Source organism: Gopherus flavomarginatus, chromosome 2 (genome assembly GCF_025201925.1).
Source record: "Gopherus flavomarginatus isolate rGopFla2 chromosome 2, rGopFla2.mat.asm, whole genome shotgun sequence".
NCBI classification, from domain to species: domain Eukaryota; kingdom Metazoa; phylum Chordata; order Testudines; family Testudinidae; genus Gopherus; species Gopherus flavomarginatus.
This window is the reverse complement of record NC_066618.1, coordinates 3698778-3719911: the sequence shown is the minus strand read 5'-3', so window position 1 is coordinate 3719911 and position 21134 is coordinate 3698778. Positions and strand designations below refer to the sequence as shown.

Genomic DNA, 21134 nt, shown 5'->3' with positions numbered 1-21134 from the left:
AGTTGAGCTGCAACCAGGAGGCTGAGTTTAAGACAGATCAGAGCAATATTTACTTTGGATGAATTCACTACTTGGCATTCAACAATCTTACTGGAACTTCTATATCTGGATTTACACCAGTTACTGTACTGCAGGGTTTTTAGTAAGACTTTCCTCTGTAGACTCAGGTCTCATAGTGGCCTCCATACAGGATTTGCAAAAATATTTAAGTCCCCAGCTAACAGTTTAGGCAGACTTTCTGGAGTCCACTTACCTGTTGCAGGTTCATCAACAGCTGACTTGTGTTGCTCAACAGAAGGTTCAAACACCATCAGCTCTTCCACTATAGGAACAGACTCATCTCCCATCACTGGAACAGACTCTGCAGAGATTAACAGAAGTTAAAGAAACCAGTATACTAAATATTGCTAGTTCTGAAGTTTATAAATGGGGGATGACGAGAAGAAGAAAAGCACCTAAAAACTAGTCTTTATGGGGCTTATTTTTTCCTTATATGACTGTGTATAATTCCTATTAGTGGTAATGACAGATAAACCACCTTGTACAAATGGCAGCAAAAGGTACAGTACAAAATATTCCAAAGTCTGCATCCTTGTCTACACGTCTTATTTGACACTTGTGTGTTACCAAAGTGTCTCAAATTACTGTATTCCACTATACATCCTATTTTTAATAGATCTAATTCTTAGTCAGGTATGCAGTCTTATAGCCTGAAAATCCACTAGGAGAATATGAGGAGGCACAGTTGGTGATCTTCTGGCACGTGGCAATGTACAGCATGCATTAAACAGGAATGAGAACGACTTATTTAAATATCACAATATAGAAGAATTCCTATGCGGATACACAAATACATTCAGCTGGCTACATCTCTACACTTGAAAAAAGTACCATGGGATCTTCAGTGACCACATGTGCTCAGAACCATGTTTTCCATCATATTTAAAAAAAACAGTGTCTCCAGTTGCATAGTTCCCATGGCTATCTCAAGCAGGAGCACTGATTTACTCCTGACTTAGAAGGCACTAACATCAACTAAATCACTAACAGGACCTTCTTCTCTGATCCAAGCACTGGCAACGCCTGACTCTGCACTTGACAACAGAACTCACCTTGCAACATATTCAGGTTTTAGAATGTGGCTCATGGACTCTTATTTTATTCAACAAACATCAACTGTCTCCCAGTTCCCAATGACTTCAGAAGCTCTGAAATTCTTGAAGGATACTGTTCAGTCAGTTTAAGCCCAAAATTTCAGCTTTTAAAAACAAGCTTGTTTTGTTTTGTTTTACACAAAACCCTAATAAAACCAAAAGAAGTGTTTTCATACAGTTTATTTGGATTTAAATATTCTCCTGAAGTATTTGCTCCATATGTAACACAGCATAGTCTGAAGGCACTCAAGTCAGAACACAATAGTGACCAAAACCAAAAAAGTCTATTTTCATTGTCCAAACTTAGTGAAATACAGAAAAAGTGAACACCAGTATAAATGGTGGGAAGTAAATTAAGTTTAAAAACTAGATTCTTAATAATCTAAAGCAACGATACTCAGAACTCAGTGGTTCACGAGCCACATTAGCAATCAATATTACCCAAAAGAGCCACAGTAGTGTGACTTCATTGTTTCATTTACTATTTTATATAGATTATTCTCACAGCAAAATGACTAAGTATTATTATTTTATCAACTACACTTGGTTAATAACATAGTAAAAGTATCCTGATTGGTTAGTAACTATTGGGTAATAGTTAAATAACACCATGTTTTAATATCATGTGCTGCAAAGAGCCGCAAGAGACATGTTAGAGAGCCACTTGCGGCTCGAGAGCCTCAGCCTGTGTATCGCTGATCTAAAGTGTTGACAAAGGTTAAGAAATTCATTTTATAAAACTTATTCTTTAATCTGACCACCTCCTTTAATCAACACTACAGGACTCACTTTTTCCAGCCATAACCGACAGTCTCACTACTGTGCTCGGTGAACTAAAAAGTCCTATACCCAGGCTATACCAATTATGCAGTACACTTGAGTTTCCAAAGCCAAGTCATTGATTGATATTTATTGTTCACTGTTTCAGCCAGGGTATGACCCTCTCCAAAATAAATTAAATGATTGGTACAGAATATATATTACTGGGAAAGGTATACAGGTGCAAGTAGTATTGTTGCACTCCAACAAATCCTGAGGCCGGTCTACACTACAGTTAGGTTGATGCAACACAACTCATGTTACCCTAACTACAGAAGTGTCAACACTAAAATTTGGCTCCTGCCCCTGTAATTGTCCTACTACACTGACTTAATTCCACCTCCACCAGAGGTGTAGAGTCATGCTGATGTAGTTAGGGTGACTCAGTGTCAGTGTAGACACTGGCATTGCTTATATTGACTGTTACTGGCTTTCAGAAGCCATCTCACAATGCACCACACTGACAGTACAACTGATGCAAGTGCTCCCAGTGAAAAGGCGCACTGCTGACACAAGAAGCAAAAGCGTACACATACACAAGCAATGTAATTACTGCAGTGGCTGTATGCTGACATACGTTAAGTCAACTTACAGTGTAGACATGGCCTCAGACTCAAAGGGGGCAGTGAACAATATGAACAACAGGGTAAAGAATCATCAAAAAATTGAACTTGTGATCACATTGGTAGGACTAAAACAAAGTTGGATCACAAGTCAGTATTTGACTACTAACCACAAATAAAGATAACCCAGTTTTTGGAACTTCATATTCTGCAAGAGCTGTGGGGTATGAGGTAGTAAAGAATCATTTAATCAGATTCTGGGCATATTTAATGCAACAGCTGAAGGTGTACCAGATTTATCATTCCCTAGCCATACAATTTAGCCAAACCCTCCCACCTCTGAATTTTCCACTCATGGTGGGTTTTTGCTGGAAGCTTTGATAATATGCTATCTTCACTAAACTGGGATCAATCCTAGATCCTAACACCTTCAAACTTTAGCGATGGATCTGAGCTCTTTAAGTAATCTTTAATCATCACCTTCTTCGCCTTATCCCATCAATCAGGATCGGCAGCTCTTATTCTTCGTCTTCCAAGCTGACATCAACTTTCTTCACATTCTCCTTCAGCATCTTGAACCACCTTTTTCTAGGTCTTCCTCATTGGTCTTTGTCCCATGAGTCTGACTATTAGATCTGGTACTTTCTGGACAAAATATCTCACATATCGTCTCACACGACCGAGCCATCTCAGTCAATATTCCCTCAGATTTTCTATGATGGGGACTACCTGCATAATGGCTTGTACTCTTTCAGTGCATAGTCACAGCTCTCGTCTTACCCAACATCCACCTGAGCAGTCTCATTACAGCAGTGTGAAGAAGAAGCAGTATTTCTCTCTCTCATATTGGCTAACATTCCAACCCAAACATCACGGCTGACCTAATCATGATCTTATATAATTTGCTCTTTAGTTTACCTGGCATATTCTTATTGCAGAAATTCCTGTCAGCTCCCTCAATTTACACCAAGTGCTCTGCATGCACCTCTATGACATCTGTATCCACATTCCCAACATGGCTCAGGACTGAATCCAGATATTTAAACTGTCACACAGACTAACATTCTACCATCTAATTTCACTAGCATCTTGTAGTTCCTCTCAACAAAGCACCACATGGATTCCAGCTGATTCATATGCCATTTTCATAAGCTATTTTTTCTAATTCAGTTCTATGTCCCTTTCCAGTTTGGATTTATTTTCACAGCACAACATAATGTCATAGGCGGTAAGAAAAAATTGGAGATGTGTCAGTCCCCACTGCCCTTTATGCCCTCAGTTCAGAGCACAAGGAGAGCAACTGAGCGTGCAGAGACCAACAGACACTACTTGCTACAAATCTCCAGTTTCAGGTACATGGAGTGGAATACACATAATGATCACCTCTCAAAGAGTATGTCACAGTGTTCATTACAATCACAAATAGGAATGGGCCTAAAGCTGATCCTTTATATAGACCTACCCTTATAGTGAATGACTCACTATAGCCACAGCTGGTTATCACTATTGTTGTGCGTCCCTCATACATATCTAGTGTGCTCTTCCTCCACACATCAGGCATTTTTCCAGGACAGAGAATTACACCGAAAAAATTCATCACCACCACTCTCTCATGGCCAAATACTTTAAATGACTCAATTGGTACATCATCCAGTCCCACTGCCTTCCTGTGTTTAATCGTCTTTAGTATTGTCTGAGTCTCTACCATGATGATAGGTCTTGTGAAGTTGTTGCTTGTGCATACATCCCTCCATGGTTTCTTCATAATCTTAAATCTATCACCAAATAATCCATCACCAACACAGACCCACAGATCTTACCCGTTGGTTCAACTTGTGGTGTGTCAGTAGCTTTGGTCTCTTCTGTAGGCTCTGTTAGTGCAGGAGGAACAGCAGCAGGTGCAGCAGCCACTGGACTTTCTGGCAAATATTTTTCTGCTGCATCAGCTATCCTGGTGGGTTCTAGGTACACAAAAGGAATTTTTGTTGATTATCTGTGAGTGAATTTGGAAACACTACATGTATATAACATGAGCTCTTTTGATAAGGGTTGATGACATTGGATGCATTTGTACCATGCCTAGTAACATAAATGGATCCCAACAGAGGCCACTGGACACTACTGTAACACAAATTAAATATACTACTGCTCAAATACTGAAGTAAGGAAGTTTGGTTCTACTCTGAAAAGTGACTCTAAAAACACCATTATGGTGTTCCACACTAATGGCATCTCAGGATATATCTACACAGTGAGCAGCAACATTTGGCGGCAAATCTCAGAGCCAGAGTTGACCAACTTGGACTTTGAGAGGCTTGGGCTACTGCGCTAAAAATAGCTATTATAGATTTTGCAGTTTGGGCTGGAGCTTGGGCTCTGAAGCCCGCCCCTGTCCACAGGCTTCAGAGCCTGAGCTCCAGCCGGAGCTGCAACATCGACAACAGTTATTTTTAGTGCAGTAGCCCAAGCCCTGAGAATCCAAATCTGTTGACCCGGATTCTGAGACTTGCTGCCACGGGCTGCTGCTTGCTGCATAGATGTACCTTTAATGACTCCAAAACAAGTTTACTCTATTTATAAAAAACTGTTTTTCTAGCTGCTATCACAACACTCAACTTGGAATCTGAGTAAAGCTATATTATTTCTGGCTTATTCACCACCACCAATAATGAGGATTCTGCAGGTAAAATTCAACTTCAGTGTAATTCTCCTCTCAGTTATACCTGTGCAGGGCCACTGTCTCCTGAGTGTCACAACAATGCGGTACAGCACAGGACTGTGAAAATGGAACTTAGTTAAAAACTGATGATCATGCATGCACCAATACCACATTTGTTGGTTCTCCCTGCTGCACTGACCCTGCAGGATTAACAGGAATAAAATCTAGTAAACGCACACTTGTCACTGAAGTCAGCAGACCTGACCCTCAACAGGTACAAGGAGTAGATACATTGAGTGAGAAAGTTAAATTTTTAAAGGGATCCTTTTCAGGAGTAAGCTACGTCCACCCAATTGATTATTTTAGCATTCTGCCAAAGGCACAGTAACTGCCAAAGAAAATTTTTTATGCAGACCAAGTTCAAGAAACTCAACAATACACAGAACAATCATTTGAAACAGATGCAGATACAAAACAAGAAATTACAACAGCTGAAACTGTACTAGCATGGGATATAGATGACAATGTCGCATCGCCGCAATCTTTAAACAAAAAATTATGTGACATTATACTTGAGAAAGGCCCTGTGAGAATAGACTATATTGAATATCCTAAAGACATTAGAGGTAGGAACTTCAAGAAACCAATTACTACAAAAAAGACTTTCTAATGGTGAAATTGTGAACAGATGGTGGCTTGTGTACTCTAAATGCAAGGATGCTGTATTTTGTTTCCCATGAAAGAGTTTCAACAGTTGAAATTTTAACATCGCAACCGGGGGTATTAAGGATTTGCAAAATTGTAGTCACACATTACCGCAACATGAAAAGGCACAATACCACATTGAAAGTATGCACAAATGGTGTGAGCTGATTGTAAGGTTAAAAAAAAAAATCACACAACTTTTGATGCCCAAAATCAAAGATTGCTGGAGCCAGAGAAGCAGCACTGGCATCATGTTCTTGAACGTCTATTATCTATTGTTGAATATCTATCGACAATCTTGCTTTTAGAGGAAGCGTTGACAAATTACACCAGCCCAAAAATGGCAATTTTTTGGGCCTGAACAACTGCCAGGAAAATTTGACACTGTGATGAATGAACATCTCCTGAAGAGCAACTGAAAATGAAATACATGACCACTATTTGGGACCAAGAATTCAAAATGAACTGATCGTGCTGATGAGCGAGAAAGTGAGAGACAAAATTGTTTCACTGGTTTCTTTGGCAAAATATTTTGCCGTAATTCTAGATTGCACTCCGGACATAAGTCAAAGAACAGATGCGGTTAGTAGTAAGATTTGTTGATATTAGTGATTCAGCACAGATTACAGTTAAGGAATCTGTTATCACATTTTTAGAAGTAGAGGACACTACAGGTTTTGAACTTCTTTAAGCTCTCCTTAATGAACTAAAACGAATGGGCATGTCCATAATGAACATTCAGAGGACATGGCTACAATAAGGGCACCATTATGAGGGGACACATTTCTGGTGTGCAAGCTGGATTGCTGGAGGAAAAATCCACAAGCCTTTTTTGTCCTGTGTGCATGCCACAGCCTTAATTTGATTTTGTGTGATATGGCCAAGTCTTCTGTAGAAGCTATTTCTTTTTGTGGTTTGCTGAAACACATTTACATGTTCTTTTCAGCTTCCACTCAACAATGGCAAATATTCAAAGCACATCTCAGTGGTATTACTGTTAAGCCTCTGAGACACACTGGGAAAGCAGAGAAGAAAGTGTAAAAACATTGAGATATCAATCTGAGGAAGTTTATGAAAAAACATTTACTCATATTTGTAACTGTTGTTCGAGATGTGGTGTTCATGTCCATTCCAAGCAGGTGCGTGCACTGCGTGCACACCATCCAGAAGACTTTCCCTTAGCAGCATCTGCAGGGTCGGCCTTGGCGTCCCCTAGAGTGGCACCTCCCTGGCGCCCTATTATAGGGACCCGTCAACCCTCCACCCCCTCAGTTCCTTCTTGCCGGCACTCCAGCAGAGGGGCAGGCAGGTGGGTATTGGAATGGACATGAACAACACATCTCGAAGAACAACAGTTACAAAAAGGTGAGTAACCATTTTTTCTTCGAGTGATTGTTCATGTGCATTCCAAGCAGGTGATTCACAAGCCTGAGTTTAGGTGGTGGGGTCGGAGTTCACTGCAGATTGGAGCACTGCCTGCCAAAGGCTGTATCGTTTCTGGCCTGGTGCATGATGGCATAGTGCGACATGAAAGTGTGGACTGAGGACCACGTGGCAGCCATGTATTTCTCCTGTGTCGGGACCTGAGCCAGGAATGTCGCGGAGGAGACCTGTGCCCTTGTGGAGTGGGCTGTAATTGGCGGGGCAGGCACCTTGGCCTGATTGTAGCATTCGCGGATGCAAGCTGTGATCCATGAGAAGATACGCTGTGAAGAGACGGGGAGCCCCCTCATCCCGTCAGCCATAGCTACAAAGAGTTGGGTTGATTTCCTGAATGGTTTAGTTCGTTCAATATAGAATGCCGAGGCCCTGCAAATGTCCAGGGAATGCAGCCTACGCTCTGCGTTGGAGGAGTGTGGCTTACAGTAGAACACAGGGAGAAAAATATCCTGACCCATGTGGAATTGGTAGACCACCTTAGGAAAGAACTCCGGGTGTGGCCTGAGTTGGACTTTGTCTTTGTGGAAGACAGTGTATGGAGGCTCGGACGTCAGCGCTCTGAGCTCTGATACCCCCCAGGCTGAGGTGATAACCATGAGGAATGCAACCTTATAGGAGCAAAATAGCAAAGAGCATGTAGCCAGTGGCTCGAAAGGGGGCCTCATGAAGGCGGAGAGAACCAAATTATGGTCCCAAAGCCGGGACTAGTTGTCTAGTATGCAGGAACAGCCTGTCCAGGCCCTCGAGGAAGCGACAAACCAATGGGTTTGCGAAGACTGAACCATCTTCAACTCCTGGGTGGAATGCGGAGATGGCCGCCAAGTGGACCTGAACCAAAAGAGAGGGAAAGTCCCCACTGTCTCAATTAGAGTAGGTAATCAAGGATGAGAGGGATCAGCGTGAGCAAGAGAGCCTGTCCCTGCTGTTCAGCCCAGATGGAAAAACATTTCCACTTGGCGACGTACGAGGCCATGTTGGAGGGTTTTCTGCTACCAAGAACTAGTCTGACCTGCTGTGAGCATTGCATTTCCACCGGGTTTAGCCATGGAGCATTCAGGCTGTGAGATGGAGCAACTCCAGGTTTGGGTGGCGGAGGTGGGCCTGATCCTGCATGATCAGGTCCGGGAGCAGGGGCAACGTGAGGGACGCCTGTATGGACACATGCAGCAGCGATGTGTAGCAATGCTGGCGCGGCCACGCTGGTGCTATTAGTATGATGCGAGCGTGATCCCTGCGTATCTTGAGGAGTACTCTGTGGACCATGGGGATCGGACAGAAGGCATAAAGCAGGCCGCCTTCCCACGAGAGGAGGAAGCATCCATTAAGAGACCCTGGACTGAGCCCCATGAGGGAGCAGAACCGTTGACACTTCCTGTTGTCCCTCGAGGCAAACAGGTCTATCTGGGGATAACCCTAGAGACAAAAGATTGAGCATGCCACGTCTCGGCGAAGGGATCACTCGTGACCATGGAACGAGCGGCTGAGGGCGTCCGCCAGGCCGTTCTGCACCCTCGGGAGGTAGGATGTCATTAGGTGAATTGCGTTCTTTTTGCAAAAATCTCATAATGCAAGGGCTTCCTGGCACAGGGGAGAGGAGCGTGCACCCTCCCATTTGTTAATATTGAACAACGCTGAGGTATTATCCGTGAGGAGTGCAACGCACCTGCCCGCCAAACGAGATCTGAAAGTGAGGCAGGTAAGGTGAACAGCCCATAGCTCCCTGACACTGATGTTTAGGGAGAGGTCCTCTGGGAACCCAAGGCCTTGGGTCCTGAGATTCCCCGAGATGCGCCCCCCACCCCAGATCTGACGCATCTGTCACCAAGGAAAGGGATGGCTGAGGGCTCGTGAAGGGTACTCCCGCACAGACCACCCGCAGGTCGAGCCACCACTGGAGGGAACCCAGCACCGCTCGGGGAAGTGTCACCACCAAGTCCAGCACGTCCCTGGTTGGTCGGTACACAGTCGCTAGCCAGGACTTAAGAGGGCACTGCTTGAGCCTGGCGTGGCTCACCACATAGGAGCACGCAGCCATATGACCCAGCAACTTGAAGCAGTTCCTCGCTGTGGTGGTCAGGAAACGACGGAGACCAAGGATGTCGGACATGGACAGAAACCTGGCCTCTGGTAGGAATGCTCTGGCCTGCGTCGCGTACAGAACTGCCCCTATGAACTCTATCTGTTGGACAGGAGACAGGGTAGACTTGTCCTCATTCAATAGGAGACTGAGCTTGAGGAAGGTCTCTCTGACAAAGACCACATGAGCCTCCACCTGTGCCTTGGAGCGGCCCCTGATGAGCCAATCATCCAGGTAGGGAAACACTTGAATTCCGTGCTTGTGCAGGAAAGCTGCTACAACTGCCATGCATTTTGTGAAGACCCGCTGACAGGCCGAAAGGCAGGACTGCGAACTGGAGATGGGTGTTGCCCACTACGAACCTGAGAATGTCTGTGCTGAGGGATTATTGCAATATGGAAGTATGCATCCTTCTAGTTGAGGGCGCGTACCAGTCTCTTGGATCGATGGAGGGGATGATGGAGGACAGGGAGACCATACAGAATTTGAGCTTCTTTACAAACTTGTTCAGACGCCACAAGTCCAGAATGGGTCTGAGGCCCCCTTTTGCCTTCGGTATTAGGAAATACCGGGAGTAAAAACCCCTGCCCCTGAGTTCCTGAGGAACTTCCTCCACTGCCCCTACTATGGAGGAGGGACTGCACTTCCTGAACTAGAAGTTGCTCATGAGAGGGGTCCCTGAAGAGGGATGGGTAGGGGGGCTGGTGGAGTGGGAGGGAAGAGAATTGGATAGAATATCCCCTCTTTACCATGCGGAGCATCCAAGGCCATGTCTACATCTAAAGTTTTGCAGCGCTGGTTGTTACAGCTGTATTAGTACAGCTGTATAGGGCCAGCGCTGCAGAGTGGCCACACTTACAGCAACCAGCGCGGCAAGTGGTGTTAGATGTGGCCACACTGCAGCGCTGTTGGGCGGCTTCAAGGGGGGTTCCGGGAACGCGAGAGCAAACCGGGAAAGGAGACCCGCTTCGCCGCGGTTTGCTCTCGCGTTCCCGGAGCCACCCAGCAAACCGCAGGGAAGGAGACCTGCTTGCTCTGGGCTCCGGGAACGAGAGAGCAAACCGGGAAAGGAGACCCGCTTCGCCGCGGTTTGCTCTCTCGTTCCCGGAGCCACCCAGCAAACCGCAGGGAAGGAGACCTGCTTGCTCTGGGCTCCGGGAACGAGAGAGCAAACCGGGAAAGGAGACCCGCTTCGCCGCGGTTTGCTCTCGCGTTCCCGGAGCCACCCAGCAAACCGCAGGGAAGGAGACCTGCTTGCTCTGGGCTCCGGGAACGAGAGAGCAAACCGGGAAAGGAGACCCGCTTCGCCGCGGTTTGCTCTCTCGTTCCCGGAGCCACCCAGCAAACCGCAGGGAAGGAGACCTGCTTGCTCTGGGCTCCGGGAACGAGAGAGCAAACCGGGAAAGGAGACCAGCTTGATTACCAGAGGCTTCCTCCTTCCACGGAGGTCAAGAAAAGCGCTGGTAAGTGTCTACATTGGATTACCAGCGCTGGATCACCAGCACTGGATCCTCTACACCCGAGACAAAACGGGAGTACGGCCAGCGCTGCAAACAGGGAGTTGCAGCGCTGGTGGTGCCCTGCAGATGTGTACACCTTCAAAGTTGCAGCGCTGTAACTCCCTCACCAGCGCTGCAACTTTCTGATGTAGACAAGCCCCAACTGTCTGATGTAATTCGGGACCAGGCACAATAGAAGCGGGACAGACGTGACAAAAAGGTAGGGTTGGTAGGAGCCAGAGTCCTGACTGGTAGGTCATCCTCGACTCCATCATCAAATTTGGGGTCTAGGCCCCAACAGAGGCTGCGGCTGGCCGGACGACTGGTCGGAGGGCTGTTGTTGTCGCCTCCTGCCATTTCTGCTTCGCCTACGCGAGGGCTCTGGGCAGTTCTGGGGCTGGTAGGGCCGCGGAGCCGGCTGCGGCCTGAATTGCCTGCATCGGGTGGCTGAGGTGTGCAGGTCTAGCAAGCATAAGGTAGGCCTTGAGTTCTTTATGCTATGGAGCCTCTTGTCTGTCTTCTTGGAGAAGAGCAGGGGCCCCTCGAAGGGGAGGTCCTGGATGGTCTGTTGGACCTCATGTGGAAGGCCTGAGACCTGAAGCCAGGCTCCCCGTCACATGACCAGCCCAGTTGCCAGTGTGTGGGAGGCTGCATCCGCCGCATCCAGGGCTGCTTGGAGGGATGCCTGGGAAATTAGCTTCCCCTCCTCTACCAGAGCAGAAAATTCTGTATGCGATTCCTGGGGAAGGAGTTCAGCGAAATTGGACAAGGGTGAGCATGTGTTATGGCCATACCAGCTCACTATAGCCTGTTGGTTGGCTACATGTAGTTGCAGAGCCACCGTTGAGTACACCTTTCTACCAAAGAGGTCCAACTTCTTGGCCTCCTTGTTCTTCGGTGTAGACACTTGGAATCCCTGATGCTCCCTTTGGTTGACCGCATCCACAACCAGACAGTCTGAGGGAGGATGGGTATATAGATGCCCATGGCCCTTGGAGGGTACAAAGCACCTCTCTGTCTTTTGGGCCGTAGGATCCAATGAAGCTGGCGTCTGCCACAAGGTGCGGGACATATCAGCCGTCGTTTTGATCAATGATAGGGCAATTCTAGACAGGCTTGAAGGGGGATGTCCACTACCGGATCTACATCCACCTCGATTTCCTCCGCTTGGATTGCCAGACTCTGAGCGGCATGTTTAAGTAGCTGCTGAAGCACCCGGTTGTCCTCTAGGGCCGGTGCCGCTGAAGTTCCCGCAACCGCCTCATCCGGGAGGATGAGAAGATCACCTGCAAAGGACCTTTCTCCGTACCCTCAGCCTCTGCAGGGTTCTGTGGCACACGTTATTCTGGTTGCATGGCCGGTGCGAATGTAGAATGCGGCACTGCAGCCAGTACCAGGGTCAACGCCGAACAACAAGGTGTGTTGGATGGTGCCTGCAGCGTCGGTGCCAGTGTCTCACTAGGCTGTGCCAGGTTCTGTTGTGGCACACTCCTGTCGGACAGCGGTACCAGTGGTGGAGGCATTTGCGCCAGAGCCACCGACGTCAAGGAGACTGATGCAGACTTTGAGCGCGGGCCGTGCACCTGTCCCAGGGACTGATGGTAGGCCCAGGGAGTCCAGAACGGCCACTGGGAGGGCAGTTGCCACTGTTGCTGCCACTGCGCTGGACAAGGTCATTGGCTTGCCTGAGAAGCTGACCTCCTGCTCCTTGATCTACTGGAGCGGTAGGATTCCACCTCCGAGTCTGAGGTCTCCGAAAAGGAGGACCGAGGAGAAGTACCCATTGTCGCCGGGAAGCGCGCTCTCTGTGCCGGTGCCGCCAGAGCAGCACGGGGACTGGGGCAACATCATGGCCGGCTTGCCCCTTGATTGGATCAGGGGTCAGGCCATGTCTGGCGGCTCTTTCCACCAGCACAGGGAGGCTTAATAAATCAGAGGCCAACTCGAATGCCTCCGGTGTCGATGGGAGATGCACATCCTCGCTGACGTCCAGGGATCTAGACTGGTCCGGACTCAACCGCGCCGCCATCGGGCAGGAGTTGACGGGGCCTTGGGAGGATGCAGTTGTGGCTTGGCTTGTCCCACCACAGTCGTGGACACCGCCGGCCTTTTAAGGTACTGGTGGGGTGTTTGGTCCCTCACCGGCCTCTTCTTTTTCACGGACACCAGAGATAGTGATTGGTGCCGCATGGAGGCCGATTTTCTATGCCCCAGTTCTCTCTGATGCCGAGACTTAGAGGTCTTAGACTGGGCCTCCTGTCTTGTTAGTGGTGCCGGAGCGCTGCGGACCAAGGATGAGGTGCTGGGCGCCGGATCAGCAGACTCAGGGTCCTAGTGTGGCTGTAAGGCCGCCTCCATCAGGAGCACTCTGTGTCTCTGCTCTCTGTCCTTAAGAGTCCTGGGACAGAATCCCCTGCAGATACTGCACCAGTCTCTTTGGTGGCTCTCCTCGAGGCACCTCAAGCAGGATGAGTGTGAGTCACTCTTTGGCATAAACTTCACGCAGTCTGTTCAGTTTAAACCCTGGGGACCCTGGCATGCCTCAGCGGGGCAACGAGTATGTTGGGGGGGATGCCCAACAACTATTAGCTATCTACAACTAACACTAACTCTAAACTATGAGAGAGGAAACAACTATATACACTTAGACAAGACACGTTAGGCTTGCTGCAAGAGCAAAGTTCCAGCTAGCCATCACTGGCGGTAAGAAGGAACTGAGGGGGTGGAGGGTCAGCGAGCCCCTATATAGGGCACCATGGAGGCACCACTCCAGGGGGCGCCAGGGCCGACCCTATGGACGCTGCTAAGGGAAAATCTTCCGGCTGGCATGCACGCAGTGCATACACACCTGCTTGGAATGCACATGAACAATTACTCGAAGAAGCAGCACTGGTTGCTCTTTTGGAAGATGCCAGCAATACAAAAACTAAAAGTGAAGTATAGTTATTGGCCTCTGAAATATCCAGCTTCAAGTTTCTAACATCTGTCATAATCTGGTATGACATTCTTGGTAAAATCTCAAGTCTAAGCAAAATAATGCAGAGTCCAATGATGCAGCTTGATTCAACACTTACCTTACTAAACAACACACACGACTTTTTAGTGAAATACAGAGAAACTGGATTCAAAGAAGCACAGGTTACAGCAAGGGAGTTTGCAGAGGCACTTCGTGTAGAACCAAAATTTCCATGTCTGAACATGACAAGCATTTTGAGAAAAAAACAGGAAGCGGAATATGAAGGAGCAGATGAGCCCACAGAAGATCCAGAAAAGAAATCTGAGGTTGAATTTTTTAATGTTGTGATGGATAAAGCAATGTCTGCCGTTGATGAAAGGTTTAGTACCTTACGAGCACACCATGAACAGTTTGGATTTTTGTATGACAAAACTAAATTCAACGAAATAGGAAAACAAGGGCAGCTAATGACAAAGTGCAAGAACCTAGAGAGTCTCCTGAAGCACAGTGATACTTTTGATTTAAATGGACTCGGACTGTATGAAGAATTGAGTACATTATCATCAATGTTGCCAAATGCAAAGGTGATGGTGGACACTGTACAGTTTATAAATACCAGCAAACTTGTTGACATATATCCTAATGTGTACATTGCCACTCGTATTCTACTGACAATTCCTGTAACAGTAGCATCAGGAGAATGGAGTTTCTCAAAACTAAAGCTCATTAAAAACTATCTCCGCTCTACGATGAGTCAGGAATGCTTGATTGGTCTTGCTATTCTTGCAATCGAACAGCACATCATTTTGTCTTTGTCATACGATGACATTATTACTGATTTTGCAGCCCAAAAAGCCAGAAAGATTGCTTTTAATTAAAAACAAATCCTTGTTTCAATCTCTCTCCATAGAAATGTCCATTAAAATGTTCATAAATTTTAAAAAAAAGTTATATTATTTGCATCATTCTGTCAATAAATCAGATTTTTTTCTACAGTGCTACTTCTTTAGTGCAAGCATAGTCTATCAGCACTATAGCAGGCTTAATTTGTTTAAACTGTTTTTAATAAAGTGCATGTGGCAAGTTTTCCAATACTGTAAGCTTATGCTTGTGTTGCTAAGAGCAAGTCAGGCATACAGGCACCAGCTTAATACTTCTGTGTAGGGCCCCATAAATCCTAAGAATGGCCCTGCTGCCCCCCGATTGTTCACATGTGTGACTATGGTTGTGTTGTTTGATTGAAGCAGGACTTGGTTCCCCTCTAGGCTGGTCTGGAACCTTTCAAAGAGCCGGCTTGATCAACCTTAGTTCTAGGAGGTTTATGCTGTGGGTCCTTTCCTCCAGGTGCCAGTTGCCTTGAACTGTTTTGGACTCCATGTGTGCTCCCCAGCCCTCCAGGCTGACATCGATTGAGAGAATATGGGAGTGAACACAGACCCCCCAGATAGCAAGCATAAATCCATCTTCAGAGAGATACCTGAAGATCAGAATTCATTTTATTCCTTTTCCCAGTTCTGAGCACTTTGCCATAAGAAAACGTACCTCCAATGAAGATTTTCTTCTATTGCAAGGATGTTACAGAATTAACATAGCAGTGTCTTAGTCATGCTACAGTACCCACAATACAGCTCTTAGCCTCCATTTTCAAGAGGGAAGGGAAGACTATCTATTTCTGGCATTCAAATCCTGCTGAAAGATTCCAGAAACAATTCTCTGGGGACAACCCAATACTTTTATTTTTACCTGGTGGCTCTACAAAGGAAGATTCATCTAGTTCCTCCACAGCATGCTCTGCTCCCAGCCAGTTTTCTTCAGGCACTGTCACTCTTGCAGGTGCTAAGTGAAACAATTAGCACATATAGCCCTGTCAGTGTCAACAGCACTGGTTCTGGACTTCAAAACAGATGCTCAACTACAAACTGCAACCACGTATTTACTCATGTGGTACAGGCTTTGCTGTTCTTGCAACTTCATTCTTAGAAAGAACTTATTAGTTCATCTTGGGAAACCTTACAGGACCTGAACATGTTCTCCTCTGACATTATAATGGATCTAAGGGATTAAGAAAGGGATAATAACTAATACTAATTTTAAGATCCACCAGCACAAGAGGCGCTCTCTCAATGGGATATTTTGCTCCCAAATACCTTAAGAAATCTCTCAGACTGAAAATTGAGTTGAAGCATTTTATGTTCTTTCCAATGGGATATTTTCTTAATCTTGACTCATTTTATATAACTGGAAAAGCCAAATATAATAATCTTTTTAAGATTAATACACCTAACAGTTTCTGACCCCCGTTATAAAGTTGCATGGCAGCAGCAGAAGTGCATTTCACCTTCTATGTTCAGCAGAGTTTCTGTAGTTGAATCCAGGGTGATGAAGGCAGATGGATCTATAACTTCTGCAGGAGAATATGGGGATCCCAGAGAAGGCAGTTCAGGTACCATCATAGCTGCATGGGGTGCTGCAAGAAATAAAAATACATTTGACACTGCTATCATCCTTTTGAATTTGGATTTGTTTCCAACGCAAACTTATTTCATTAGGTCCATTAACTTACAGAGCAATGTACTTTATTCTCATCACAAACAACATATACATGAGTTTATACACTGTACATAAACCTGTTAATTCACTCGGAAAGGCACTAGATCTAGACCAAGAAAAAGTGAATCAAATGTTATTGGGCAAGGGAAGGGAAGTTGTGTGTCTTTCAAGTACTCCTCCCAAATAAGCTATTGTTATAGTAGCCCTCAAGCTGCCATGATTAAACGTTGAAAACTGGAAAGTGGAAAAAAAAAAAAAACCAAATGGAGACAAAACATTTGAAGATGAAGTTAAAGTTTTCCATAACTTTAGTTTAATTCAGATTTTTCTTAATTAAAATAAAATAAGACAAAAAGGGGATAAAAGACACGGTCTGTTGAGAGACCTCAAGCCAAAAACACTGTTTACAAAAAGAGAGATTCAAGAGAAGAAAGGAGGTAAAATTTTACACTATTGCCCATTTAATGGATTTCTGTAGACAGCCCCGAATTCCATATATAGAAACTGAAAACTGATCCCCAGTTAACGGCAGCGCATGAACATATTCATGGAGGATTATACCATGAACTTCTTCTGAAGCTTCAAAATGCTCTGTGAATGGTAGGCGAGTCTCCATTTCAGAAGGACGTAGCAACAGATCACACAGGACATCCTCTCTGTGCATCCTGAAGGGCTCTGAGGAACATGAGAATAAGACAAACATGTTACCACAAAAGGATGACAACATGAGAGCAAGATTATGTAAGAATGCTGAGGATGAGCATCACTACCAACTTTGCCCCGCAAGATGTTATACAAAGCTAGGAAATGTGGATGTTCCCCCACCCCCTTTAAAAAAAAAAAAGAGAACTTTTCCTCTTTCACACAAGATTTATACCCAACATGAAAATGTGGTTGTCCGTGTTATTCTGTAGCCAAGATAGGTTAAAGAGTAGAATAAATATAGCATGGTGCACCTGTATGTCCCTCTCTCAAAGACAAGCAGCATTTAAGTCTTGGGTGATCTGATGGACCAGTATATTCGATCTGAGGAAGAAATGAAAACTGTTCCAGCTCTGATAATTCAAATGTCATTCTGTCATGTCCCATACTGCACTTTGGGGAAAAAGTATATAATGAGCCATACATACACTTCCCAAAAAAAGCAGCATGGAGGTGTAATTGGCTGTTGAGCCAGAGGATGAATTTAGCAAAATCATGGACCAGGCAGAGAAATCACTAATTTCTCCTGTCATTCAGAGACATTACAAGATGGTTGGTAAAGGTTATGGCTCCATTACAGGACTGGGTGTGTGAGGTTCTGTGGCCTGCAATGTGCAGGAGGGCAGACTACATGCTTATAATTGTCCCTTCTAATCTTAAAAGTCTGTGAGGAGAACAGTCTTCATTATATGCCCTAGATCAGACATACTGGTTAGTCAGTCTCCCCAAGGAATTTTAGTGCAGGTCAGTAGCTTGGCCATCCAACACTTCTACTGCTGCCTGAATGCAATCATGCTCAGCTGTTAGACTCAATAGCTCTTCTTTGGAAACTGGACAAAACTTGTGTAATTTGAGACATCCTTCAATCTGACTGAACAAGTTTCCTTTTTGGCAAAAGGACTATGTATATAAGACTCACAGAAAACAGCTTCTGTAGCTCTAAACACCAGGAAAAGGATACGTGCCCAGCATTGAAGTAGTGTGAGGGCTGGGAAAAAGGTCAATTAGGTAAAAATAGGAAAAAAACCTAAGTTTTGCCCCAACGGTCTAGAACTAGTGACTCGCTCAATAATTGGATTACTCATAGTTATAACATATCCATAGTGTACATTCGCACAGGTATAAAAAGAAACAAAACACCTGCGCAAGAATTTTAACTACAAGAATATTTATTCCAGAATGTGATGGGGCATCACCGCCCTGCACCGGCCCCAGCAGCACCAGGAAGTCTCACCCCGTCCATACTGGGCATGCTCCAAGTGTTCTGGGAGTGTAAAAAGAGGGAGCCCAGCTCAGTCTGGGCTGGCAGCCGCAGGGGAAGGACCTGACTGGGAAGCTCCAGCGGAGGACCAGCCACTGCCCGCGGAAGACTCGGGGACTGAAGTCTCTCCAGGCTGGCTCGAAGCCCTACTACAGGATAAACCTGGGGAGGCAACTGACCCAGAGGCCCACAGGGAACCTAGGGACTCGTGGGAGACCTCAACGCTCAAGCCAGTAGGAAGCGACCCAGAGAGAGGGGGTGACGGGCTGGTACCTTGCCCCCAGCAAGCCTCAGCATGTTTCAATCGGACCCCCTCCGTGGTTAGGGCCAGAGGCAGGGACCCAGTGGAGTGGGAGAGTCTTTGGCCACCAGGTCATGCTGCCCTGCAACCAGGGGCGACCCTAGAGACTCTGACCAGTAGGCTGCATTGCCCTGCAACCAGGGGCAATTCTATGGACTCTGGCCACTAGGCCGTATTGCCCCGTAACCAGAGGCACAACCCCCCACATGGAAACACAGCTTTTTCTGTTGGTTTCCTGTTATATATAGAATGGGATACTTGATCTAGTTATGATCATAGCCAGTGATAAACAAGTTTATTGGATGCAATTTGTACACCTCTACATATTAATCCTTCACTGTCAGTCTTGTAGACAAGTATTAAAACGCAGTTCTGGGTAAACTACTGGGTGAAATTGCATTTTTCAGAATTTCAAGTCCTTGTTTGGACTCAATGGAGCATCTCATCATGCATCTATATATACAAAATGAAATACAATCCAGTATATTTTGGTGTGCTGAGAGAGCATAACTCAATATTGTAGTTACTGGTGCTCTATATACAATAGATGAGGCTTAGGTAATAGTAAATTTAGAGAGGAAGCCAGGTAGGCAGGCAAGTAGTGAGGAAGGAAAGACAGACAAGCTTTATGAACTTCAACAAGTGAAGAAAATTATAAGAGGTAGAAATTGGATTCCAAGAACAAGCCTTCGGCTTTATGGTCCATTTTTGTCGGAACTGCTAGGAAAGTAACAAATAAGATACTGCTCTTTCAAGAGGTCTCAGTTAAACATTTAACAAAAATATGGAAAACAACAGCATCTGCTGGCACCTCTTGATGAGGAACATACAGTAAATGTCACTTCAGTTTTGTTCATGAAATGCTCTCTAGACTTCATGAGCAGAGGCAGAACACAGTGCATCCAATTCTAATCTGTTTACCTGTTTAAATAGTAAAAATCCCATCTGAACTAAAATCTGGCAATGGGATCCAAGGCTGGAAGAAATCTGACAGTTTTTAACAAAATGTTTAGATGCTTTTCTTTAAAAAAAAATTATAGACCATGTGTACAATAAAGACAGATGTGTTTTGATGACAAACATTACTGTTAATATGGAGTGAATATAACGCAGACAACTCGATGATTAGTTGAAAGATACCATGAGCCTATTAGTTTAAAAAAAAAAAAGATACCAAGACTGTTATTATTATGACTACAGATATGAGTTTCCTCAAAGAAAGTGCTGTAAAGGAGTAGGTTTATGTCAGTCCAAGATCACTGGCAGATGTGAGCTATAGGCTCCAATCTCTGTCACTGTGCTTCAAAAATACATGGAGGTGAGTTGAAGTACAGTTTATTTTCACAGTTCTTGGATAGCATCTGACAGGGACACTACAATCTTAACAGAAAGATCAAAAATGACTCAATTTAAATTGGCTCACACGGCAGCATCCCATTTCCACAGAGCTCATTAGGGCAGAAAGGTATAATTACCAGATAACCTAGTCTGCTGGTTTTTTTGTTTTGTTTTTGTTTTTGTTTTTTTTAAGATTGTGTCCTGTGTCAGATTAAAACACCAGGTTGACAGTCTATATAACTCTCTGTGGTGTTAAGGTCTTTGGAACTATGGGCAATGCGTTTAGGAAAAAAATGTGAGTGTGGAATAGAAAAAACAACCTTAAGTGAGGTGGTGAGATTCCAGGATTTTCTTGGCTAGTGTGCAGCCCTAAAGTTACTTTAACAATGGTGTAGGTTAATACAGCCATACCTGTCCCCTCCATGGGTCTGAATATCGACTGTGGTTCAAAGCAAAGGTCTCTATCATCCACCGCCCAGGTCTCGTTGCGATCCAGAAACTCTTTGTAGGACATTTTTTCACCCGTGATCTCTCTTGGGAATACTGAGATGTGAAGAAAAAACAGCAGCACTTACCAGTGAGTCATTAGGCTGAATTACTTCTGTGTATATGGTTTATGTTACGCTGAGTGGCAGAACTCTTGCTAAGACTGACAGCACACATGATTTTTCAGTGAAATCAGACCCATCAATGTGCCGCAGTTCTACAATTTTAATGAAGTTTCTAAAGAGAAATGGAGGAATGGGATTTGAAGTAGCTTGATAAAAATCAAGAACGGAGTATTTATAAACCACAAGGTGTTCAGATGCCTTTAAATGCTGAGAAATTAGTGCCAGCAGCACACCCTACCCTTTAGGGTGCACTTTCACCAGAAAGTTACATCAAGTTGGAATATAACTTGGATGAGCCAGGTGAAGAAAGACATCCCTTATGTGTGATTCATTTTTTTCTGGGAAAGAGTAGTTCATACGAGCCTGCCAATGCTGCCGACCTCCCAGGCACAGCTGCACATTTCTAAATATTTATCTAGCAAAACATAAAAGAAAGTGTTTAAACGTCATTTGCATGGTCACTTACATTATCATCATCATCATTTTAAGGTTGGAAAGG

The 21134-nt window shown here is 45.2% G+C and overlaps 1 protein-coding gene across 15 annotated transcripts in view; it reads right to left on the bottom strand.

Annotated features, from left to right (window-relative positions):
* Nucleotides 1-21134, bottom strand: part of MAP4 (microtubule associated protein 4) — a 276034-nt gene that overhangs the window by 84366 nt on the left and 170534 nt on the right. For all 15 annotated transcript variants that reach the window (XM_050942398.1, XM_050942393.1, XM_050942392.1 and 12 more), the window contains 6 exons: nucleotides 20436-20567; nucleotides 16984-17097; nucleotides 16211-16339; nucleotides 15616-15708; nucleotides 4357-4497; nucleotides 254-361 (listed from right to left, as the gene is read on the bottom strand). In XM_050942398.1, coding sequence (XP_050798355.1) covers nucleotides 254-361; nucleotides 4357-4497; nucleotides 15616-15708; nucleotides 16211-16339; nucleotides 16984-17097; nucleotides 20436-20567 — 717 coding nt within the window. The remainder of the gene's footprint in view (nucleotides 1-253; nucleotides 362-4356; nucleotides 4498-15615; nucleotides 15709-16210; nucleotides 16340-16983; nucleotides 17098-20435; nucleotides 20568-21134) is intronic.